This window comes from Cetorhinus maximus, chromosome 2, assembly GCF_964194155.1.
Source record: "Cetorhinus maximus chromosome 2, sCetMax3.hap1.1, whole genome shotgun sequence".
In the NCBI taxonomy this organism is placed as follows: Eukaryota; Metazoa; Chordata; class Chondrichthyes; order Lamniformes; family Cetorhinidae; genus Cetorhinus; species Cetorhinus maximus.
In genome coordinates, this window is record NC_135880.1 from 58,361,599 (window position 1) to 58,387,553 (window position 25,955).

General features: G+C 41.5%; 1 protein-coding gene across 3 annotated transcripts; it reads right to left on the reverse strand.

Moving 5' to 3' along the window:
* Positions 1–25,955, reverse strand: LOC144694511 (arrestin domain-containing protein 3). Of its 3 annotated transcripts, none has more exons than XM_078565029.1 (8): positions 25,417–25,955; positions 21,467–21,548; positions 19,480–19,627; positions 18,002–18,104; positions 16,919–17,121; positions 14,315–14,477; positions 6,871–7,025; positions 1–2,148 (listed from the first exon to the last, which is right to left on the reverse strand). In XM_078565029.1, exons 1-8 carry the CDS (start codon positions 25,694–25,696, stop codon positions 2,083–2,085), a joined length of 1,200 nt encoding a protein of 399 aa, XP_078421155.1. In that variant the 5' UTR covers positions 25,697–25,955; the 3' UTR covers positions 1–2,082. The 3 variants fall into 3 exon arrangements, with proteins under 3 accessions (XP_078421155.1, XP_078421148.1, XP_078421166.1); XM_078565022.1 differs by having other exon boundaries at positions 16,919–17,175; positions 25,417–25,954; XM_078565040.1 differs by lacking the exon at positions 18,002–18,104 and having other exon boundaries at positions 16,919–17,175; positions 25,417–25,949.

A 25,955-nucleotide genomic window follows, 5' to 3' on the forward strand; every position in this document is an offset into this window, starting at 1 on the left:
TTCAATAGCAAAACATTTTTATTTTACACGAACAGCTAAACAAAAATTAAACCATACAGGACATGGAACTTTTTGTCTCCTTAACAAAATCTACAAAGATAATTACAGCACAAAACTTAAAAAAAAGTCTGTACAAGGTCAATGAATAAACCTTACAAAAAACATTAAATATTGCACTTGGTTTCTAGAACATTTTGGATTTTTAAAATATTTATTCCTAATTTTTAAATTAGGAAACTTAAATTGAATACTGGACTACAAAGTCCTTTTTTTCTTACATTAGGGATCGATCAATATTTAACAAATATATATTTAAAAAAACATTCTTACACCAATTCAGTTTCAGCAAATACATCTATACCTGAAGTATTGAGAACTCCATTCAAATAACTGCACTCAAGATCTGAAAAGCAAAGAAAAACTGAGCATTATGAGTAATGACCAGCCCTCTTTGGCCAATGAAGGGTGCAGAATAATATTGATCAATCCCTTTTTAATTTTGTAATTTTTCTTATATGGAATCAGGTTTCATACCTGCTGTAGACATTAGCAATTGTTGATCCCTAATTTTGAAAATAAAAAGAAATGAGGATTGCCCAAATGGAAACATCAAATGCCCTATAATGCCAACTACCCCACAAAACAATTTGTAAATTGGGGCACTCGCAAAATGTTGTGAACCTCAATGCCCTCCATCCACAACGCAACAGAACAATACACAGCAGAATAACCACAGTCAAACCCTTCGACATATCTATTCCATGTTTGTGCTGCACTTGTGTCAATACAGAATAGCATACTTCAGTTGAATTTGTATTCTTCACAAAAAGGCCACTCGTGGAATAAGACCACTTGTACTCAATCCTACGACTGATCGAACTGGAAGAGCTTGACTTTCTTTTGCAACAGAAATGCCCATTACTGGTTCTTAAAGTTTCAGCCATGGTGAAACTTGCGACATCCAATACTAAACAAAGTGTTTAGGTTCTTCAGACTTTTAGATTATCTAGAACTGCTTGGATTTCTTTTCTGGAAATAGGTTGACCAAATCTTGACCCACTTCACTGGGAACAGGGTAACAAAATATGGAAGGGGAGAAAGTAATGCTTCATTGCGAGAGCAAATATTATGGTCAAATGAGGTGTTGGTCATGGGGAGAGAAAAAGGAATTCAAAATCCATCCATATTTTGCAAGTGTCCCTTGCTTTAAAACAGTGCAATTTAATCAATACACATTAAAAAAAAAGAATACCAACAATTTGGCAAGTGACAAATTCACCTGAGATTTGAGTGTTTTAGGCAGTCTGAAACACAAAACTACTCTGTATATTGTAGAAATGCAACAAATAGGAGTAACGACAAAATACATAGCTCCCAACAATAGAAAATGAACCTAGAATCTTCTCTGTAGCCTTATTCCAGGTTTTTGATCAGTTGCTATTCTACTACAATAGGCTGCAAAAGAACAAATATTGGCTTGAAGGCATTTGATGTTTTAAAAGAAGCCACAAGTAGGTTGGTGTTGCAAGGCCTGTCTGAGGCGACAATACTGAGCACGTGCAAAGCAGGTACAGTCCAGGCTACATAACATCAGTGCATTGTCAGTTTTGTACACTGCTGACTTGATCTTTGAACTGTGCAGACCCCAGAAGAAAAAGAAAATCAATAACTTGAAGTCTGCAGCCTGCAATTCACCACAACCAAAAGTAAAAATAAACAGCCATCTTCAAGACTGAATGGAATATGAAGCGCAACACAAGCACTGAATAATATGTGCAAATTTCCATTAAGGTTGAGAACCCCAGTAGAATGGTGTGAATGTCATGAGACTATGGCCACTGTCCACTTCAGCTGCTTCTTGGATGTGCCACATGAAAACATCAGCATTTCCTCCAGCATCTTCAGCAGCTTCCTGTCTAGGCCACAGATTTTCGGTTTCATTAGCACAAGTTGTCTCTGTCTATCCACTGTTATAAAACATCACCGTTTTTTTTCTTTGCGTCGAGTCTTCCGTCCTCAACAGTGCAGCGATGCATTTTAAACCATCGTGAAAGAATAGGCTCGATAGCCACACAAAACCCATCAGCGGGAGGAACAGCATGGGTTTATTTCTCGGTTCTGATTTGCCTGATCTGGATTAGGGTCAATCTGTGAAATAAAAATAATTAAAATAATAAACAAATAAATATACAGGCAGATTCCCAGCACACAGTCTGAATGAGAGCAACAATAGTTAGCTAACATGCAGCAAAGGGCCCCGCAAACATATGCTGGGAATTACTTGGTGACCTTATTTTTTTTTGGTGTTTGCTATAGTGTGATATTGAGCCACTCAGACCAAGTTTGACCTCTGGTCCATGTCTTAACCAGATGTTGCCAGCCATGAGTCAATGTGTCAGGAGAGGATGGAGAAAACCAGGATTGACAATGCAGCAACAACAAAAAAAAAACGTTTTGGTGTAAAAGATAGATGGGTGGGATTGGTTCATTATAAAAGGATAGTCTAATGTTTGACACTAACGGCAGTTTCCCTGTTCCTAAAAATTCCAGGCCAGCAATTTCCTCAAAAATATAACTGATGGTTTATATCAAAATTTGCCATTGCCAAAATTTGCAAATGTCATTAGCATATACCAGAAATTTAAAACCACCATAAAACAAGTACACATCAGTAAAAAGAATCCGAAGAAAGCAAGAGATGTATTCCATATTCTTTGAACACATGAAAATTAAACGTTTGAGGCCATCAAACCATACTTTATACACATAAGGCACAAATCTTTAAGAACATGCAATTGCAGATGTTTTTAATGCAACTCATGCTGATGCAGTTACAAATGCATTCAAAGGTCCAGTGTAGGTCTCAGTGAGCAAAAAGGAAAATAAAAAAGCCTAAATATTTTTTGCTTTTTGGCTTTGGTTAAGTGATTTCTGTACCACCTTTTCTAAGAGAGGACAGAGTTTTGCTAGTGAGCAGCAAATAGTTTCTGGAGAAGTTTCAATGAATTGGTGCAAAAGATTGAGGAAATTAATAACCAGGACTTTGGTACCAAAGGCATAATTTCAAAAGTCTGCAGATGACACAAAGCTTGGCAATGTAGTAAATGAGGATAGAAGCAGGATTCAGGAGAATGGAAACAGACTGGTGAAATGGGTCAACACATGGCACAAGAAATTGAATGCAGAAAAAGTGTGAAGTGATGCATTTTGGAAGGAAAAACAATGAGAAGCAATACAAGCTAAAATAGCACAGTCTTAAAAGGGGTGCAGGAACCTAGGTGATAATTTATACAAACCTATGAAAGGTGGCAGGACAAAAGTTCATAAGGCTGTTAAAAAAGCATATAGGATCTTGGCTTTATAAATAGAGGCAGAGGCTTTGATATTAATAACACGCCATTTAAAAAGTGAAAAATGTGCAAAACGACACCAATACAACACACGTGTTTCCTTCTCTCTGCCAGTGGATATCAGTGCAGCCGAATGGTCCATTGTAAAGCGATGGGACACAATTTACATTTTAAAAATTGGGATCCCACAGCATAGTTAGATGTTCAATTTAAAATTAACAGCTGTTGAATGGGCTACTCATGGTCGGGAAACTCAAAGAAAGGCAGACAGGAGCTGCCCCTCCCCAAAATCAGTGTTTCTTTCAGCACTGTGTGGGCAAGGAGGGGCATGAATGTTCTGCCCAGGCTCCACACAGAAGTCCCTGGTCTCTCCCCAGGTCTTTCAATTGCAGGCATCTCAGACAGAAGCGCCATCTTCTGCTGCCAGTTTGGCTGGAGTCCATCAGGAAATGGGAGTGATAAAGCATTCAGGAGGTCTTTGTCCTCAGCCTTGCCAGGTTCTTTGGCTGTTTCGGCCTCATCTTGGTGAGGCCACAGCTGGAGTACTGTGTGCAGTTCTGGTCGCCACATTATAGGAAGGATGTGATTGCACTGGAGGGGGTGCAGAGGAGACTCACCAGGATGTTGCATGGGATGACACATTTAAGTTATGAAGAGAGGTTGGATAGACTTGGGTTGTTTTTGTTGGAGCAGAGAAGACTGAGGGGCGACCTGATCGAGGTGTACAAGATTATGAGGGGCATGGACAGGGTGGATAGGGAGCAGCTGTTCCCCTTAGTTGAAGGGTCAGTCATGAGCAGTCATAAGTTCAAGGTGAGGGGCAGGAGGTTTAGGGGAAATGTCAGGAAAAACTTTTTTACCCAGAGGGTGGTGACGGTCTGGAATGCGCTGCCTGGGAGGGTGGTGAAGGCGGGTTGCCTCACATCCTTTAAAAAAGTACCTGGATGAGCATTTGGCACATCATAACATTCAAGGCTATGGACCAATTGCTGGCAAATGGGATTAGGTAGGTAGGTCAGGTGTTTCTCATGTGTCGGTGCAGACTCGATGGGCCGAAGGGCCTCTTCTGCACTGTGTGATTCTGTGATCTGCACCCTTCCCATAAATATCAGGACCACAGGATACAAAAAAAAGGAAGTTATGCCAATTCTTTATAAATCACTGTGTCCAATTCTGGGCACCAAATTTAAGAAAGGATGTCAGGGCCTTGAAGATAACATGGAGAGGGTTCAGTAGGATGGTACCAGGAATGAGGGGTTTTAGTTACCTGATGAGATTGGGCTGGGGCTGCTCTCCCGAGAGCAGAGAGTATTAAGGAGAGATTTAATGGAAGTAGGATGTTTTTTGTTGAGTAAATAGAGAGAAATTGTTTCCACTGGTAGAAGAGCTAGCAATTAGAGGACACAAATTTAAAATAATTGGCTAAAAGGCCAAGAGTTGAGACGGGGGTAAATATTTTTACCAAGCATGTTAGGATGATCTAGAATGCATGGTGGAAGATCCAAACAAAATGGATTTTTTTCTGAGCTTGGGAAATGGGGCTAATTAGTTAACTCTTTCAAAGAATTGGCACATGCATAATGGGCAGAATGGCCACCTTCTGTGCTGTATTATTCTAAATCTGGGCAATGTGAAAATGTTCAAAAAAGGTTAAAAAGATCTGCCCTGTAATTACAGACCAGTCACGTTAACTTCGGCGGTAGGGAAACTTCTAGAAACAATTATTCAGGATAGAATTAATAGTCACATGGAAAAATGTGAATTGATTCGGAGGAGTCAGCATGGATTTGTTAAAGGAAAATCGTGTCTAACTAACTAGCTGGAGTTTTTTTTTGAAAAGGTAACAGGGATGGTTGATGAGGGCAAGGCAGTTGATGTGGTGTACATGGACTTCCAAAAAGGTGTCCGATACAATGCCATACAACAGAGTTGAGGCAAGTTAAGTCAAGGAATAAGAGGGGCAGTAGCAACGTGGGTACAAAATTGGCTAAGGGATAGGGTATTTTTCGGGCTGGAAGAAGGTTTGTAGTGGAGTTCCCCAGGGACCAGTATTGGGGCCCTTGCTTTTCCTGATATATACAAGTAATCTAGATCTTGGTGTGCAGGGGACAATTTCAAAGTTTGCGGACAACACAAAACTTGGGAGAATTGTAAACTGTGAGGAGGACAGTGTAGAACTTCAAAAGAGCATTGACACATTGGTGGAGTGGGTTGATAGATGGCAGATGAAGTTTAATGCAGAGAAGTGTGAGGTGATATGCTTTGTATCAAAGTGTATGGAGACAGAGAATAAAATAAAGGATACTATTCTAAAGGGTGTGCAGGAGCAGAGAGACCTGGGTGTATATGTACACAAGTCATTAAAGGTGGCAGGACAGATAGAGAACACTGTTATGCCACACTATAGGAAAGATGTGAATACATTGGAGAGAGTGCAGAAAAGGTTTACGAACATGGTTCCAGGGATGAGACACTTCAGTTATGAGAAAAGATTGGAGAAGCTGGGACGGTTTTTCTCGGAGAGGAGAAGGCTGAGAGGAGACTTGATAGAAGTTTTCAAAATCATGAGGGGCCTGGACAGAGTAGATAGGGAGAAACTGTTCCCGCTTGTAAACGGATCGAGAACCAGAGGGCACAGTTTTAAAGTGTTTTGCAAAAGAAGCAAATGTGAGGTTAGAAAAAACTGTTTCGCACAGCAAGTAGTTAGGGCTTGGAATGCACTGCCTGGAGATGTAGTGGGAGCAGGTTCAATTGAGGCATTCAATAGGGCATTGGATGATTATTTAAATAAAAACAATCTGCAGGGTTACAGGGAAAAGGCAGGAGATTGGCACGAAGTTAAAATGCTCAGAGAGATGGTGCTGACATGATGGGCCAAATGGCCTCCTTCTACACCATAACAATTCTGTGATTCTGTGGGTATAAGATATGGCAAGAGTTTAAGAAGTCATGTGTCCTGATGTACTGGATTTTGTAGGGATAGCTGCCCACATCTAAAAGTCTATTTACAAAGTTGCCCAACACAAGATATTATTGATCAAATAAATCCATTGAGAAGAGGAAACGAGTAATTACTAGTTGATCTCTCCTGTGACTTGCTTTTAGGAGGCATTATCTCATCTCTCCAGTAATGTAGTACATAGAAGGGATAATACAACCAGCTGCAATCTAGGACGTGTTGTCGATAGGCTGAGGTATGTGCCGACACTGGTGCATTCGGGGAGCTGTTACCCACCAGTGTAACAATGAGGCATTTTTCAAATGGTTAGTTGAGCATCTTCACATGAAACTCAGGCCCCAGGCACCAGTCATGGACAGGTTTGGGCAGGGGATGCCTTTGGTGTTTCTAATACATCAGGTCTGGTTTTGTGGGTAGGTTCAGCTCAGAATTGAGCAACATCTACCCTAATTCTTTGTTTTAAACAAGATCTTCAATAATATTGATTCTGTGTACTTAAATTCCAATTAATAAGGAGGTCTCCACATTCTGATTCTTTCAAATAACCTAAAAGACTCTTACCTCCGAATATACAGGTGGAGGCTGGTACCTAAATTCCTGGATATAGGCAAACAATGGTCCCTCAAACACTCTTTCTAATTCATCCCGTACTGCCGTGGTAGCCAGGTTATTTCGTCGCTGCTGCTCGGAAACAATTTCTGCATAGCTGGGTGGAGCTAAAAAGAAAACACAGCCATGTGTCATTATCGGACAGGAACTGCACTGGTTCAATCAACTGCAATGGCAACATAACACACAATTCTACAGTTCGACTTTTATGAGCAGAACTTAGTAAAACATGCAGTACATCACTGCCGGGTTTATTTATGATTTTTGTTCTGCTTTTTTGCTTCTCCTCCTCTTCAGGCATGGACTCTTGTGGTGTACGGTTCCAAAGCCATTGGTTATTCATTGCCCAAGTAGCGACCCTTCACTTGACAACACAGACAGTAGACGTCAGGAGGCTGGTCACCCATCTTGTGCCGTGCAAGAATTTCTAGTTTCTCCTTGTGGTTTGGACGGTCACATATATAGGGAGCGGCGCCAGCCCGAGCTCCAAGTTTTGGAGTGTGAGTGGCGGCTGGAATCACTACAGGGCATCCGTGAGACTCAAGAGCTTCATGGATTGCATATTTCCTGAGGTGGTCACCTCAGAGCTTAAAATGTGCAAACAGAGAGGGAATGAGTGACAGCCAGAAGGTCAAGGAAGACCAGGCAGGGACCCCATGAGTGCATCTCACTGTCCAGCCAGTGTTTAGTTCTGGATACTGGTGAGATTGACAGTTTCTCTGGAGAGTGCAGCCAGACCCAAGTCCACGACACCGTGGCTCAGGTGCACAAGGAGCAGGTGAGAAAGAAGAGTGGAAGACCAATAGTGGTAGGGGACTTGGTAATGAAGAAAACAGCCAGGTTCTTCTGTGGCTGTAGCCGTGACTCCAGAGTGGTCAGTTGCCTCCCTAGTGCCAGGGTCATGGATGTCATTGAGTGGCGACAGGGCATTCTGAAGGAAGAGAGTGAGCAACCAAAGGACATAGTTCATAATCGGCATCAACGAGATGGGTAGAAAGATGGGGGAGGTCTTGAATGCAGAGTTTAGGGAGCTGGGAGAGAGACTGAAAAGCAGGGCTTCAAAAAACATATTAATCTCTGGATTACTCCCTGTGCAACATGCTTGAGTGTGCTAGACATAGGAAGATAGAGCTGATGAATATATGGCTGGAGAGATGGTGCACCGGGGAGGGCTTTAGATTCCTGAGACATTGAGACCATTTCTGGGGAGGTAGGACCTGTGCAGGCTAATGGGTTGCACCTCAAAAAGGGCTGGGACCATTATCCTTACAAGTGGTTTTGCTAGTGCTGTTGGTAGGGGTTTTAACTAGCTTGGCAGGGGAATGGGAACCAGAGGAGTAGATTCAGAAAGGAGAGGAGTAAAGTTGGAAATGGAAGTTGCAGAAAATTAGATTAAGTGTGCTTGTAATGCAGAGGAAACAAAGGGCAGAAAATAAACAAAGGAATTTAGCAGTGCTAAATGGTTCAATGCAAGAAGTCTAGGGAGCAAGCAGGTGAGCTGAGAGCACAGATCGACACCTTCGAGTATGATGACATAGTTATTACTGAGACATGGCTGAAAGGGCAGGAATGACAGCTCAATATTTTGCTTACAGGGTTTTCAGACAAGATAGCGAGGGGAATTAAAAAAAGGAGGGGAGTTGTAATTTTGATTACAGAAACAATTATAGCTGTGAGGAGGGATGATACGCTAGAAGGGTCATCAAATGAGTCCATATGGGTTGAACTGAGGAACAATAAAATGGGGCAATCACACCACTGGGAATGCACTGTGCACCGCACCCCACCGAACAGTCAGAAGGAAAAAAGGAAAGCAGAAGTGTAGGCAAATCTCCGAGAAGTGCAAAAATAATAGGGCAATAATAGAAAGGGGATTTCAACTAGCCTAATCTTAACTGGGATAGAATTAGTGTGAAAGACACAGAGAGCAGAATTCTTAAAACGAATGCAGGAGAACTTTAGCCAGTATGTAGCAAGCCCAAAAGCTGAGATGTGATTTAGCTAAAGTGGACTGGAAACAGTTACTTGAATGTAAATCAGTGCCAGATCAGTGGGAGGAATTCAAGGAAGAGATAATGAGGGTTCAGGGTAAGTCTGTATCCTTAAAGTACAGGGTGGACTAACAAATCCAGAGCCCTCTGGATGACAAAGGCTGGAAGAGAATAAAGAAAAAGGGAAACATGATAGATATTCAGGTCTCAATACCGCAGAAAACCTAGAGGAATATATAAAGTGTAGGGGGGAAATTGAAAAGAAAATTAGGAAGGCAAAAGAGGACATTAATAATATTAGCAAGTAAATTCAAGGAAAACTCAAAGGTTTTTTTATAAATACGTAAAGAGCAAGTGGAAAACTAAATAAAGATTAAGGACCATAAGGGTAACCTGTGTGTGTGTAGGTCTTGGTATGGTTCTTAATTAATGAATCTGTTTTCACAAAAAAAGGGATATTACAGCATTGCAATCAGGGAGGAGGAGTGCAAAATATTAGATAAAATTAATAGTGAAAGAGGAAGTATTAAGGGACTTAACATCTTTGAAAGTGGATAAATGCCTAGGTCTAGACAAAATGTATCCTAGGCTGATAAAGGAAGCAAGAGAAGATATAGCAGAGTCTCCGCCCATTGTTTCCCAATCCTCCCTGGCTACCAGTGTGGTGCCGAGGTCCAGAGGACAGCTTACATTGAATAATTGTTTAAAAAGGGAGCGACTGACAAATTAAAAACCAGTCAGCCTAACCTCAGTGGTGGAAAAATTATTGAAAAAAATTCTGAGGAACAGGATAAAATCTTCAGTTAGAAAAACACGGATTAGTTAGGAGAAGGTCATGTCTGACTAATGTGACTGAATTTTCTGAGGTGATAACAAGGAGGGCCAATGAGGGCAGTGCATATGACGTTGCCCATCAGGGATTTTAGTAAAGCTTTTGATGAAGTCCCACAAGGCAGATTGCTCACCAAAGTAAAAGTTATGGGATCCTTGGCAAAGTGGCAAGTTGGATCTAAAATTGGCTCAGAGGCAGGATGCAAAGGGTAATGTTCAATGGGCGTTTTTGTGACTGGAAGGCTGTCTCCAGTAAGTTTTTGTAGGGCTCACTACTAGGCCCCAAACTATATCAATGATTTGGAGTTGAATATAGGAGGGCATGATTAGTAGTAATAGGAGATTTTAAATACCCAAATATTAACTGGGATAGTTTTAGTGTGCAAGATATGGAGGGAGCAAAGTTCTACTTGAGCCAGTACGTAAAAAGCCCAACAAGGAAGGAGGCAGTTCTGGAGAGAGAGAGTGCGCGCAAGAGAGAGAGAGAGAGTGCGCGCAAGAGAGAGAGAGTGCGCGCAAGAGAGAGAGAGAGTGCGCGCAAGAGAGAGGGAAAGTGCGCGCAAGAGAGAAAGTGCACGCAAGAGAGAGTGCGCGCAAGAGAGAGAGAGTGCGCGCAAGAGAGAGAGAGTGCGCGCAAGAGAGAGAGAGTGCGCGCAAGAGAGAGAGAGTGCGCGCAAGAGAGAGAGTGCACGCAAGAGAGAGAGAGAGAGCGCGCAAGAGAGAGAGTGCGCGCAAGAGAGAGAGTGCGCGCAAGAGAGAGAGTGCGCGCAAGAGAGAGAGTGCGCGCAAGAGAGAGAGTGCGCGCAAGAGAGAGAGTGCGCGCAAGAGAGAGAGTGCGCGCAAGAGAGAGAGTGCGCGCAAGAGAGAGAGTGCGCGCAAGAGAGAGAGTGCGCGCAAGAGAGAGAGTGCGCGCAAGAGAGAGAGTGCGCGCAAGAGAGAGAGAGAGTGCGCGCAAGAGAGAGTGCGCGCAAGAGAGAGAGTGCGCGCAAGAGAGAGAGTGCGCGCAAGAGAGAGAGTGCGCGCAAGAGAGAGAGTGCGCGCAAGAGAGAGAGTGCGCGCAAGAGAGAGAGTGCGCGCAAGAGAGAGAGTGCACGCAAGAGAGAGAGAGAGTGCGCGCAAGAGAGAGAGTGCGCGCAAGAGAGAGAGTGCGCGCAAGAGAGAGAGTGCGCGCAAGAGAGAGAGTGCGCGCAAGAGAGAGAGTGCGCGCAAGAGAGAGAGTGCACGCAAGAGAGAGTGCACGCAAGAGAGAGAGAGTGCGCGCAAGAGAGAGAGAGAGTGCGCGCAAGAGAGAGAGAGAGAGTGCGCGCGAGGGAGAGAGAGAGTGCGCGCGAGGGAGAGAGAGTGCGCACGAGGGAGAGTGAGAGTGCGCGCGAGGGAGAGTGAGAGTGCGCGCGAGGGAGAGAGAGAGTGCGCGCGAGGGAGAGAGAGAGTGCGCGCGAGGGAGAGAGAGTGCGCGCGAGGGAGAGAGAGAGTGCGCGCGAGGGAGAGAGAGAGTGCGCGCGAGGGAGAGAGAGAGTGCGCGCGAGGGAGAGAGAGAGTGCGCGCGAGGGAGAGAGAGAGTGCGTGCGAGGGAGAGAGAGAGTGCGCGCGAGGGAGAGAGAGAGTGCGCGCGAGGGAGAGAGAGAGTGCGCGCGAGGGAGAGAGAGTGCGCGCGAGGGAGAGAGAGAGTGCGTGCGAGGGAGAGAGTGCGCGAGGGAGAGAGTGCGCGAGGGAGAGAGTGCGCGAGGGAGAGAGTGCGCGAGGGAGAGAGTGCGCGAGGGAGAGAGAGAGTGCGCGAGGGAGAGAGTGCGCGAGAGAGAGAGTGCGCGAGAGAGAGTGCGCAAGAGAGAGAGAGTGCGCGAGAGAGAGAGAGAACTAGAAGGTTTAGTGGCCTTACAAGTGGATACATCTGCAGACCCAGATAAGATGTATCCCAGGCTGTTGAGGGAGGCAAGGGAACAGATATCAGGGGCCCTGCCAGTAATTTTCAAACCCTCTCTGGTCACCGGTGAGGTGCCAGAGGGCTGCTAAGGTTGTCCCATAATTAAAAAAGGGAGGAAAGGATAGACTTATAAATTACAGGCCAGCCTAACCTCAGTGGTGGGGAAGTTACTGGAAAGGATTCTGAGGGACAGAGTGTACCTGCACTTGGAGAGACAAAGATTAATTAGGTATAGCCAGGTAACCAGGAGTGTTGATGAGTGTAATGCATTTGATGTGGTATAAATGGACTTTAGCAAAGCTTCTGATAAGATCCCTCATGGCAGTCTGGTCAAGAAAGTAAAAGCCCATAGCATCGAAGGCAAAGTGGCACACTGGATCCAAAATTGGCTGAGAGGCAGGAAGCAGAGGGTGATGGTAGAGGGATATTTCTGTGACTGGAAGTCCATTTCCAATGAGATTCTGCAGGACTCGGTGCTGGGGCCCTTGCTGTTTGTGTGCATAAATGATTTGGACTTAAATGTAGGGGGTATGATCAAGAAGTTCACGGATGACACAAAAATTGGTAGGGTGGTAAATAGTGAGGATAGCTGTAAACTGCAGGAGGATATCAATGGACTGGTCAGGTGGGCAGAGCAGTGGCAAATAGAATTCAACCCGAAAAGTGTAAGGTACTACACTTGGGGAGAGCTAACAAGGCAAGGGATTACACTATGAATGGTAGCACCCTGGGGAGTACTGAAGATCAGAGGGACCTTGTGTGGATATCCACAGATCCTTGAAGGTAGCAGCGCAGGTAGATAAGGTGGTTAAGAAGGCATATGGGATACTTGTCTTTATTAGCCGAGGCGTAGAATACAAGAGCAGGGAGGCCATGCAGGAACTGTATAAAACGCTAGTTAGGCCACAACTGGAATACTACATGGGGTTCTGGTCACCACATTCTTGGAAGGATATGACTGCACTGGACAGGGTACAGAAGAGATGTACCAGAATGCTGCATGGGCTGGAGCGTCTGAGCAATGAGGAAAGATTGGATAGACCAGGGTTGTTTTCCTTGGAGCAGCGAAGGTTGAGGGGGGATCTGATAGAGGTGCATAAAGATTATGAGGGGCATAGATAGGATGGATACGTAGGCACTTTTTTCATTAGTAGAGGGGTCAATAGTCAGGGGGCATAGATTTAAGCTAAGGGTTAGAAGGCAAAGAGGGGAGTTGTGGAGAAATTTTTTCACCCAGAGGGTGGTGGGAGTCTGGAACTCATTGCCTGAAAGGGTGGTTGAGTCAGAAACTCTCGTAACATTTAAGAAGTATTTAGATATTCACTTGCGTTGCCATAGCCTCCAGGGCTTTGGGCCAAGCGCTGGAAAATGGGATTAGTGTAGTCAGGTCTTTCTTTGTTGACTGGCGCGGACATGAATGACCTCCTTTTGTGCTGTAAATGTCTGAGTCTATGACTGAGAAGTCTGCAGATGATACAAATATTGGCCATATGGTTGATAATGAAGAAGAAAGCTGTAAACTGCAGGAATATGTTAATGGATTAATTAGGTGGCCAGAACAGTGGCAAATCCTGAGAAGTACGAGGTAATGCATTTGGGAAGGACAGGCAAGACATGGGAATTCATAATAAATGGTAGGTTACTGAGAAGTGTTGAGGAACAGAGGGACCTTGGGAGTACATATCCAAAGATTCCTGAAGGGGCTGGACAGGAGATAAGGTGGCCAAGAAAGCATACGGGATGCCATTATTGACTGAGACATAGAATATAAGAGGTGGGAGGTTATGCTGTATAACTGTATAAAACACTCATTAGGCCACAGCTGGAGTAATGCATGCAGTTCTGGTCACCGCACTATAGGAAAGATGTGATTGCATTAGAGACGGCACAGAGGAGATTTATGCAGATGTTTTCAGGACTGGAGAATTTTAATTATCTGAGGAAATTTAGAGAGGCTGAGTTGTTTTATTTGGAGCAGAGGTGGTGGAGGAGAAATGTAATTTAAGTGTGGGAAGTTATGAGGGGTCTAGACAAGAGTGGATAGGAAGGTTCTATTTTCCTTGGTTGGGGGGGGTCCATCATTAGGTGGCATAGATTTAGGGTTAGAGGTAGGGGGCTTACAGGGCATTGAAGGGGAATTTGTTTTCACACAGATGGAGATCTAGAGCTCACTGCCTGAAAGGTAGAGGCAGAAACGCTCATAATATGTAGAAGTACTTGGATATGCACTTCAAATGCCGTAACCTACAAGGCCATGGACCAAGAGCTGGAAAGTGGGTTTAAGCCGGACGACTTGCTGTCAGCTGGCACAGACATGATGGGCCAAATGTTCACCGACTGTCCTGTAAATTTCTATGAAAAAAATGCATCCCTGTTGCATCCAATCCAAACATTCACATGTTCATGTTTTCCAACAGATGCAACTGGACAGCACACACAAGCAGTAAGCCCTGCTGATTTATTTTTAAATATGCCCCTTTAGCCAATTGCAGTGCAATAAATTGTAGCACAATTGAGGTTAGCTAACGCTGCACAGGTCAGTAATCCAGCCTACTAGTTTATCCAACTAAAATGTTACATTGGGTGATCATTCTATCCAGTTGGCTAAAGGGAAACTATAATGGATTACATTTTTGCCAGAACTTGTCCTTACCTTCAGGTCTTTCAGGCAGTGCGAGGCTTAACCAGTTCAAATTCACGCTACACTGGCTGCTAACGCTGGATGTTCGGCTGCCGAAGGGATGCAAGGGAATTGTACCAATAACTAATGGTAAATTCAGGGTTAAATTCATTGCTCCAGGGATATCCACATAGACCTAAGGGAAAAAAAGAGTTGAAAGTTTTAATCACTGACACTTGTTTTTTTCCACCCCTCCCCAATTTTCTCCCCTTACCCCTCCTCTTCAGAGGGTGGTAACTTATGCTGGAGCAAGGTTCCAATGGTAGCAGTACAGCCCTCTGGTACCTCACCCAAGTGACTATTTTTCACATGAACACCTGGATAATGAAGATCAGTGAGCTATTCCATTTTTGGGGTCCAACTAATCCAGTTTCCAATATATATCCATCCACATGCACTTCCAGCATGGTTCCTGGATAGCAATCTGGAGTGGGAAACTGATCAGTTTTGTTTTCTTTTCATATTAAAAGAAAACTACCATTCCCCAAATCCTGGAGCCATCGAGGCCAAAGGTAGTGCCTTCACCAATGTCTGGCAGATATCACCTAACTCGACAGAGCTGGAATCAAAACATGTGAGCTTCATGGTTTGCACAACTCAATAACATACCATTGCGTGCATTAACCCATTGAGCTTTGGGAGAAGGCACTGCAATTTACCTCTGAACGCTGTGTTACTGAAAAGACAAAGTTAAACTACAAAACTTGTGATCAGAAATATACAGGTAATTCAGATGTATATATTAGTAAATTATTTGTAAAAATATATAGGCCTCATCCCTCAAAAGTCTTTGTCGACTGTAACTCATCCATCTTGCATGGTTTCTGAAGGATTGTGCTATATACATTGCATTTTTGAACCATTCCTTAATGGCATGCAAGTTGCAAATAAAGATTCCCCCTCAAATTGCTTCCCCTCCTTCCATCGAAGGCAGTGGCTGTTGTTGTCTAATAGTCTACTGGTGCCCTTCAACATTTTGCCCAAGTAACCATTCTTCATTTAGGATCCTAGATAGAAATCAGTTGTAGGCTATTTAACGACACGGAGCATCAAAACCAAACCTGATCCTGTTCTCAACTGATGGTCACATGTTTAAGACAGCAGTAGAGGTACTGAACAGTGATCAGGAAACAACCCTGATTGATTTCCACAATACCCCCTCTCTCCCCACCCAATTCCCTCAGCCCAGGTGCACTAGACACCCAAATTATTATGTTCCATGTTGGTTGAGATCAGCTTAACTCAGCACAGGCTAAATAATCAAATTGGTAACTTTGATGTGTCCTGATTTAGTAGGTAATGCTTTTACCCTTTAGGCTTGTGTGATCTCTTTGAAATGCAAATGCAAAAATGAAACAAAATTTTTAAAAAGTGAAAGTATCCCTTTACATAAATGCCTCAGCCATCGGAGCTGAAAAATCTTGCATGAGCTGAAGATCAGCAAGTAAAAGGGAAAATAAATTGATACACAATTTGCCAAGTTTTACTACAGGGCTGTTTTCAAATTCAGCACATTACATTCGTCACTGAATTACTCCAGTGTTTTACAGAAAGGAAATTTTGATTTGACTACACAGCAACAGGTGATGTGGTTTTTAATGACGCAGTCACTACTAAATTCCCCTCAGGAAACCACAGTTAACCTCAAGCTCACACATTTTTGCAAAAGGACATGAATAAATGTTAGTTTCTTAAACTTGTTACACATCACAGTAATGTACCCTAGAATGGTCACAGTTAAACTAACCCACCAAGAAAAAAAAATATGCAGCAGAACTTTAAACTAGCAGGTTCCTATAGAGAAAGGACAATTCTTCTAAAATATAAAATGACACTATTCCCAAGACAGTGTGTTACCAATCTCAACCGGGCCAGTGGAGGAGGGATAAGTGGAAGCTAACTGTCTCCCCATAAGAATAATAAAAAAAAATGTTTTAACAGTTTTAAAAACAGGGCAAGTCACCCCGCGCACCTCCTGGCAGCCGGTTACAGAGCGGCATTGGCCTGGGAGCAGGTCACCTTCACGCCCTCTTGGCCGGGATGTAGTGCGTGGTGATCTAGAGAAGGGAGAAAATAATTTTTTAAATGGGAAAGAAATACATACAAACATTGAAAAGACATTTTATTCAATTTTTTTTCTTCATCTTACAAACACCTGCATTCACAAACGTTACCTGCAGAAAAGGGAATTTTGCGCTCTTCAAGCTTACAGCAGGAAACCTAAAAAAGGGTTAGGAAAAATATCAAGACCATGAAAATTTCCCATACAGTTACTTGGGCTTTCCTTGACAGCCAGTTTCTCAGCCTTGGTCAAGATATAAGGAAGAAACTGGCTGGGAAAGGATCCCCACCTATCTCAGATGTTTCTAAAAAACTAAACATCCTATCCAAATATTGAGCTGGACTTGGGGATGGGCAAAGAGAAGAAAAATAAAGGGGAGGAAAAACTAAGGCAAGGGAAAGATGATAGCACAGTAAACCTCCTTCTCTGAAGGACTGGTGTTACCAATGAAATGCTTTTCAATGTCCTGATTTTGCAACGTCAACACACAAAACTGTAATCAAGAAACCACCTACCGTCAGTGAGTATTCCACACGAATTATACTGCAGTCTACAATCGAGGGTGACACTGGCGGAATTTTCAGTAGTTTTCCATTCCAACTTTCTGTTTTTCCAGATGACAGTGATTCACCTCGCAAGTTGGCTACAAGGTGCTTAACTTCCTTCATTTTCCCTTTGGCATAGAAAGTCTGTGTTTGGTAAATGGCTGCCTTTGGCACTACCATACGGGAAGAACAATTCTCAATTTCAGCAAATATGTGAATTGATTCACCTGTGCAAGAAGAGCACACCCATACACACACAAATGTAAATCGTATTGTGCACTGTATCTGGAATATGCATTGTCTCATTTAAGATAACAGTTTAGAGTTCTGTTTCAATTAACATTTAATGCATCAACCCATTGATCTATAGTATTCTGTATTAATAATATTTGGCTTTAACAAGTAAAGTCACATCTATTAAAATTACAATATGAGTAACACTGGTCTCAGTATTAACAATGGAAATCAGGAGCCATTTTGTCCTTTTCAGTTAAAACATTACTAGGTGGAGTGATAAAAAGAACACATTTTAATTAATTTATTGTAATTAAAAGCCAAGATTTGAAAAGAGGCACTTGTAGAATTTGGAAAACTAATGAACTAAATTTGATTATTATTGATGTAAAGAATCTTCCCTGCACAAATCTCTCTGATCCTTTCCTGAAATGGCAACTCATGCCAAGATATGGTCCCATTACCACCAGCAACCCTCTGGTAGTGATCTGGACATGTAGACTGGTCAGTCTGGTGCTGGCAAAGGATGATAAATTGTGGCAGGCAATTTGATAAATTTGAGAAAGGCTGCACAAGTGATGACAGCCAAGCCTAATCCTCTCCTAAACAGAAGAATGTACATGTGCACTTTCCAGTAAGGGTGGTTGGAAGTAGGGGTAATTGGATAGCAATTTTGGAATGTGAAGCTTGGCTGAATTTTTCTGTCTTAGTCCATACACACTGAAATCAGTTGTAGCACCAATACTGCCGCCTGGCTGAAATCAGTAAATTTAGCATAGACCAAGGATTTATTTCATTTTCGGTGCTCCAGATTTTTACCTGGTGTGTAGCCCTTCCGTTCGATTTTGGCACTTAGGGATATTGGGCCTGAGGAACAGAACCAGCAACAAAGAGTTTTCTCTTTTGTGCCTGCCTGTGGTGACTGCAAAAAGAACAGAAAGCACAGTAAATACCCCTGCTCCCCTTCAGAACAGACAGTCTCTCAGGATGATATATGGAGCTAAAGCAAAATACCTGAAAATCTCTGCTATACACTTTTTAAGTGCAAAGTATTAATGATTGTACAGAGAATTTTACTACAGGCATTTTATCAATTTGCACGTTGCACAAGAGTGCTTAATGTCAGTCTCCTAGCTAGTGCACAGTATCCCACCACCCTTAATGGACAAGTTAAAATTAGTATCACTGAAACACAACTGATCAGAAATGTTTTAGTTTGTTCTGAACTGTTTAAAGTTCAAATTTTAAGTACTGTTCTCAAAATAGCCTCGACTGCCATGAATATTTAGAGAAAGGGTAATCAGCGCCAGGGTTTAGAAGAATGTGAGACAATTATGAACTTACATTAAAATCAAATTAAGTATATTCATTGGTTTAGGGAAAAAATTCTGCTCCCAGTCATTACCCAGTGATGTACTGCTAGAAATGCAAGTACCTATCAGTTAATGGCTGGATAGAGCATAGTTATGATGACCTCTATGCTGGAATAGTCTTACTTTTATATGGTTATACTCTTTAACTGCTTGTTCTGAAACATTTATAGTCTGAACTATGGAAATGCACTCTGCTTGAACAACTATGGGGGGAACCAAAATATTACAATTTTTCACTTGTGCAGCTTGTTGCTGTTTTATAGTCTACCTGTTTTCACTAAAACTGTTAAGCAAACAAGTGAAAAAATGGCATGTAAAATCAAATTTATTTTAAAAAATCTGAGCCAAGCTCAATGTGAAAAGTTTAATTGCTGACATTACTTCATTTTGGATTAATCAGGATTGGAGTTAAAATAAAGTCTGCATAGCATGGTGTAGATAGGGTTTACAAATTCTAGTGAATAAGCAGCATTTTCTTTTTAAAACATGATGAATGTGTCTGTTTCATAAGTGTTCCTGTCTGGAGAAACAATTTAATCTTTTGGAAGAATTTGTAGCACTATTGTAGTTAAAAAGGTTCACAATCTTTGATGGGAAATGACTGATAAATAGTTGCTAGCTTCATTGTTCTGCTTAAATTGAAATGCAAGTCTTTAAAATAATCATCTAAGCTTAATTAAAATAGCAATTGTTTCATAGAAGTTCAATGACAATATTTTCTCTTTAAAGCTTTCTAATAATTGTAGCTTAGCTGTTTCAACCAGTAGAGAATAATCATTTTGTTTTATTGTAACCAGTTGGTTTCAATTATTGGGAACACTATATTAACGTCTTGCATCTTTTAAATTGAATTACATATGTCCATGTCCAAATAAATCTATTGAATTTTATATTGGTAAGCTTGCAAAGGTTTCTAGCGCTTACCAGCAACAATGGAGTGTTAATGTCAATGTGTTCAAAGACTGTAAATTCCTTCTTCACTTTCATTACCAGCATCCATGGCCTGTGCAGTTCAGCTTTCACCCAATAGCGCACACTGCCATATTTGCCTTCAAAGGAGGTAGCTAATGGTCTGTCAAGAAAAAACAGATCATAAGGCAATGGCCACAAATAGTATGGTACTAATTTGCAACAACAAAATCATCTTCCAATTGGGATAGTGCATCAGTCAAGAGATACTTATAGGCAGCTTAGATGGTTGAAATAATTTTGATTACAAGTACAATATCTCAGGTCCCTTCTTTTGTCATACTGTAAATCCCTTATGAATATTTTCAGGTATGTAACTGTAGCAAGAGGGCATAAGTTACAAGAGAAGAAGAGTGCAACACCTGCCCCTTTACTTCCCCTCTCCTCACCGTCCATGGGCCCAAACACTCCTTTCAAGTGAAGCAGCATTTCACTTGCACTTCCCTCAATTTATTCTACTGCATTCGCTGCTCCCAATGCGGTTTCCTCTACATTGGAGAGACCAAATGCAGACTGGGTGACCGCTTTGCAGAACACCTTCGGTCTGTCCGCAAGCATGACCCAGACCTCCCTGTCGCTTGCCATTTCAACAGTCCACCCTGCTCTCATGCCCACATGTCCGTCCTTGGCCTGCTGCAATGTTCCAGTGAAGCTCAACGCAAACTGGAGGAACAGCACCTCATCTTCCGACTAGGCACTTTACAGCCTTCCGAACTGAATATTGAGTTCAACAACTTTAGGTCACGAACTCTCCTCCATCCCCACCCCCTTTCTGATCCCCCTTTTTTCCAATAATTTATATAGATTTTTCTTTTCCCACCTATTTCCATTATTTTTAAATGTATTTCCATCCATTGTTTTATCTCTACCTTTTAGCTTATTTCGATCCCTTCTCTTCACCCTACCCCATCCCCACTAGGGCTATCTGTACCTTGCTTGTCCTGCTTTCTACCCTTAATTAGCACATTCCTTTGATAATATCACCACCTTCAACACTTCTTTGTTCTTATGTCTATCTCCAACTATCACTGGCCCTCTATCCGGCTCTACTTGTCACACCACCCCCCCCCCCCCACCCCCAAATCCTTAAACCAGCTTATATTTCACCTCTTTTCTATTTTTCCTTAGTTCTGTTGAAGCGTTATACGGACTCGAAATGTTAACTGTGTTCCTCTCCACAGATGCTGTCAGACCTGCTGAGTTTTTCCAGGTATTTTTATTTTTGATTTCCAGCATCTGCAGTTTTTTGCTTTTATCTTAAGTTAGAAGAGAGATGTCTGAGGGGTAAACTGGTACAGATCATTAAGATTATGAATGATATTGATAGGACAGATGCAGAGAGGATGTTTTCATGTAAATAAAAGTACAGGCATACATATACACACACATATATATACACATATACATATGTCACTAATAAATCCAATAGGAGAATTCAGAAGAAACTTATTTATCTGTAGAGTGGTTAGAATGTGGAACTCGCTACCACAGGGTGTAGTAAGACAAGCAGCATAGATGCATTTAAGAGGAAGCTACATCAACACAAGGGAGAAAGGAGCAGATCATCATGTTAGTAGGGTTAAATGAAGTGGGCTAAGAGGGGGTCCAGGAGCAGTGTAAACACCAGCATGGACTAAATTGCCTGTTTCCATGCTGTGTATTACATGTATTTCTACACTGAGGTGATTATTTGAATTGCATCACTAGAAAAATAAGGGGAGGCCAGAACGTGGGACACATTAAAAAAGACTCAGTGATGGGAAGACCTTAGGGTTGTTATCGTGAAAGGTAAGATTAAAAAGGTTTTGTACAAGGAATGAGGGAAACCTCAAATAAGCAGATTTGCGATACAAATCTACAATTATATACATATTCATGTTTTTTATTTGCAATTTACTCCAAGGAATATATCATATAGAAACAGGAAAGGTGCAAATCTTACATCTGTGGAAGCTCAAAGCTGAATGGGTATTCATGTCTGCCTGAAGGTATAGTGGTGAGGTCTTCTTCAGAATCATCATCATCTGAAAAAAAATGGATGAAATAATTAGAAGCAGCAAACCAAATATTTTACAGATTATGTAAATGTCTACAGACAATAATGATAAGATGAACAATAACAATTGATAAGATGAATTAGTATCCAAAGAAAAGTGATTTACTTTGTAACACATCAACATCCCTCAGTGTTTTTAAACAGGTCCAATTTAGAGAAGTATGACATTTGTATTGGAAAAGTAACTTCTAGACAACTTTAAAACTCAGGGGTATGCAATAAATGTACCTGGTACAGTTTAGGAAAACGTGATGCAAACATGAACAAGTCCTGCTCCAATTTAGTTAACATTATCAATATTTTAATAAACTTTACAAATAGCTATATCCTCCAATTTTTAAAATTCTTAGAATGTGGATGTTGCTAGCAAATCTGCCATTTAACACCCAACCCTAGTTGCCCTGAGAGGGCCTTCTTTCTGAATTGTTGGTAGCAGTTTAATATAACTGACTGGCATGCTACAGGACTTCAGGGGGCAGTTAAGAGTCAACCATAATGGTATGTGGGGCTGGAGACACATATAGGCTAGCCAAAGTAATGTGGGCTTCCTTCCCAAAGAAGACATTATGTGATTTTTTTTTCATGGAAGTGCTGAAACAATACAGATAGGCTGCATTGTTCAAGTGCCAATTATAACTATATTATATCACTAACCTTTTGTTAGTAGAAAGGCAGTGAATGTAGACCAGAATTCTAAAAATCTAACTCTAGAGTAATTGATATTCAAGCAGGAAACAGAACAAAAACTAGTGATGCTCTTGCGGTCTATAAATAGGTTGAAATAGTGCAATTAACAACCCCTCCCCCCCTCCCAGCAAATGACAGCAATGGACCTGTTACCCCTCCAGGAAATGTCGAAGGTACAGTAAGGCTGATTTGTTTTAAGAGTTACTAGGCGATCTCTAGCGTTGTTTGAAGTAGTCCTATCAGGAGCCACAAGGTCGGAGCAGCTCCACCCTTGCACAGCCACGGTTGAGCCTTTGGGATTTTAATTTTAAATGATAAATAATTTGACCTTCCTTATTCTCCGCAATGACGTAACTGTTTAAACTACCTCGAGTCCTTTCCATATTAAGTTATACGTTTCCTGACAAGCACCAGGATTAAAAAAAACAGCAAATTCTGCAACAACCTGATGCTGGTTTCTATTTACTGACACCCCATTTCCAACACTGCACCTGTCTATTGAAATTGAGATTCCCTCAATCTTCCACCAGAATATTACACTGGAGATTAAAATCCCTGTTTTAATAGAGACTATGAATTTTATTTTTTTACAAAAGCTGTCAAATCGTGACTAGAATCGTGCAATCCCAACATCATGCTGCAATATAAGGGGCAATTTCTATTTATTAATTCATGATTTTAAAGAAAAATAAATGTTTCAGAACAACGTTACATTTTTAAAATAAAATGTTGTATTAATTAAACCTTTTTTGTGTGTGTGTGTATAACTTTGTTTTCCCGTAAGATTCTGCTCGGGATTCAATGCCTTTCTTCCTCTCCCCTTTTCTGCCAGCTCAGCACGCTAGGCTTTGCAGTGAAGCGGTAAACAAGTAGCGAGCTGTCAATCAGCAGCAGCAGGCAGGCAGCGGAGAGAGCCGGCCTGAACCGGAGCGAACAGCCCAGCGCAGCCGCAACCACATGGTATTCATCAGCACAGAGTACAGCCTAACCTGCTGAGGGAGAGGCTGGAACAAGAGCAATGGGAGGGAGGGGCTAGAGTCACAGCACATTGAGCAGACAGCTCTACAAACTGCAAAGGCACAAATTGCAATTGCTCCTTAATGCATAATCGCAGAAGATTATAATTTTTTTTTAAAAAGACGTTTTGTCATGGGATTTTGATGGTTTTTTTGTTTTTAAACGCCAATAAAATGTTTTGGACCCATAATTCCAGAATTACAGGATCTCAATGACATTGATTATTCAATGTATTAACTGAAGATATGATTCTGGCGTTACAACTCTCAGGAATGAAATGGCAGTAATTATACAATACGTTCTAATCAATGTTGTATTTCTGCCACGTCCCTGTTACTAAATCCATACTTCACTGCTGTACTTTTTTTAAAAAAAACCTTGAACTCTTAAGAGAATTTTTTTTTAACAAAAGCTGATGACTGGAGCAGAGCAAACGAGATGATAGACAGCTCCACTGACCAATGGAAAGTTAACAAGCGCCTTAGCAACAGTCTAACAAACGGCAGCACCAATCGGCAGGGCGGGGAGGGGCAACTGCAACAAAGCTAAGCTGAACGACAGAAACTTGGGCAAGATACAGAACACGAAAAACTTAATTGCAAAAAAGGTTGAAAATGTACTACAGTGTAAAATACCCATTGTGATCATTCGACGGTGTGCGCTACAGATTGAGGAATTACACAAGTGATCAATATTTGTTTTAAGAGGAAATAAAATTAATGTGCCTTTTCACTCAGCAGGGTTTGAGCAAATAATCATTAATTGTGCTCTTAACCCATTAATTGAACCCCAGTGGGACTTCAAATTGGATGCATAAAATGTATAGGAAAAAAATATAAGGCAACATTTTAACATATTCCTAAAATATCCACGAATTTAGATTCAATTAACGCAATTTCATAGTGGAAGCTTTGCAAATGGAATATGGTGGTACGATATCAGAACTATACCCATACATGTATTAAAAAGGGTCATTTCAAGGAAAATATGGATTTTCATTTGATAATATACGTAAATAACGAAGGTGCAAAGCAGCTGTTGCAAATTGTTTTTCTGCAAAATTGCATTAAGTCATCCTCACCATCTGACGGTGTAAACCAATGAGCGAAGAGAAGACTCACAGCCCCCCTTCTTCCCCCAATGCTTGTCCCAAACAGGATTGAACCGCTTTGAACAAAGGGTGGAAACTTAGGAAAACAACTAACCTTATTTTTTTTAAATGTTACCGAATGTACAATTGATTTGTAATTATTTAATACATGATTTACAATTACAATAGTATTGGGTCAAGAGATGTCATTGTAGAAATCCACAATATAAAATCCATTTTGATGTCATAGCAGCTCATCTAAGTGATAGTACGTGTCGAATGATAGTAACATGTTACTGTAACCTCTCCTACATAACACATTTAAATAAAATACAACCGTTGCATCAAATTGAATATTTTTTTTAAAAAAGGCACAAATTTTCGAAAACATCTTCGGACTGTAAAATTCAAGGACTTAGTCTGGAAGCCATTGCACGCACACAGGGCATTATATAAATTACTGCAATTCTGAAAAAGACATTCAGGCATTTAATTTCTATTGTAATATACACAGCTCTTGGTTTCTAAATCTAAGCTGCAATTTAAAAAATAAGAAAAGCTTAGGTGGGTGAAGTTTGTGTCGACATTATTCAATAGATAGTGATTTTTGTGTTTGTATCACATATTACACAATGACGAGCATAATCACAGAGACAAAAGGGGGTTAAACCCCCATGAATCGATGCAGGAGAATTGCAACAAAACCAGCGAGATATTGACACGAATATTTGTTTTAGGGCATTTGTTATCCACCCTGTGCAACATCTCACTACTCATTGGCAAACAAATTGGCAATGAAAGGTGAGCCACAGGATACCGAACTTTTACATCTGTGAAGTAATGTCGGATGGATTTTTTTTTTGTTTACCGCATATCTTAATACTGAGCGTTTTATAACTTATTAAAAATGCACTATTCCGAATATCCAATGATCTGCCCTGCATTGCTCACATTTTACAGTAGGGTTACAGTAAGCTGCACAAAGACTTTAAACAATGCAAACTTCCAGATCATATTTTATTTATTACAATTCCAAGCTTACCTCTCTCATGTCCGATTAATAGGTCTTTGTGGTTGAAATACTCTACTTCTTCAGTGTAGTTTTGAGTGTAGGCAGTATTAGAACCAGCGTTTCTCGATTCCGTCCAGCGCACTTTCGCCTGTCCTCTCGCATGGATTGTTAGAGATCTCGCCCGGATTTCACCAGTAACTTCTATAATCACCCGTCCAGAGACTGAATCTCCGCTGGCATAGACGGGGATATTGTTATCATTAGGACAGTCATAGCTTATTGTAAAACTCTTCACCTTTCCCAGCACCATAGTTATATATCTATATAGATATGTGTGTGACTATAAAAAAATGTACAAAAAAAATGAAGATCTGAAAAGTGGGATCTTCACCACTGATCAATGCCTTCGGCTGCAAAAGCTGCAGGCGCGACCACTGCAATATTAAAAAGGAGCATCTGGATTTGGACAGTCAGAGATGCTGTTGCCCAGCTTTTGGTCTGTACAAAAGACGGGGATATCATACCTACCACCTCACTTAAAACGGTTTTTGTGAAAAACAACCCCAGTG

Bases quoted from the DNA above. Each gene is read 5' to 3' on its own strand.
- LOC144694511 (XM_078565022.1), bottom strand. From the start codon at position 25,696: ATGGTGCTGGGAAAGGTGAAGAGTTTTACAATAAGCTATGACTGTCCT. The intron at 14,478-16,918 runs GTAGGTGGTTTC...TTTTTCCCTTAG, and splicing joins GTGTGGAATACTCACTGACG to GTCTATGTGGATATCCCTGG. The intron at 2,149-6,870 runs GTAAGAGTCTTT...TTTATTTCACAG, and splicing joins CTCCACCTGTATATTCGGAG to ATTGACCCTAATCCAGATCA.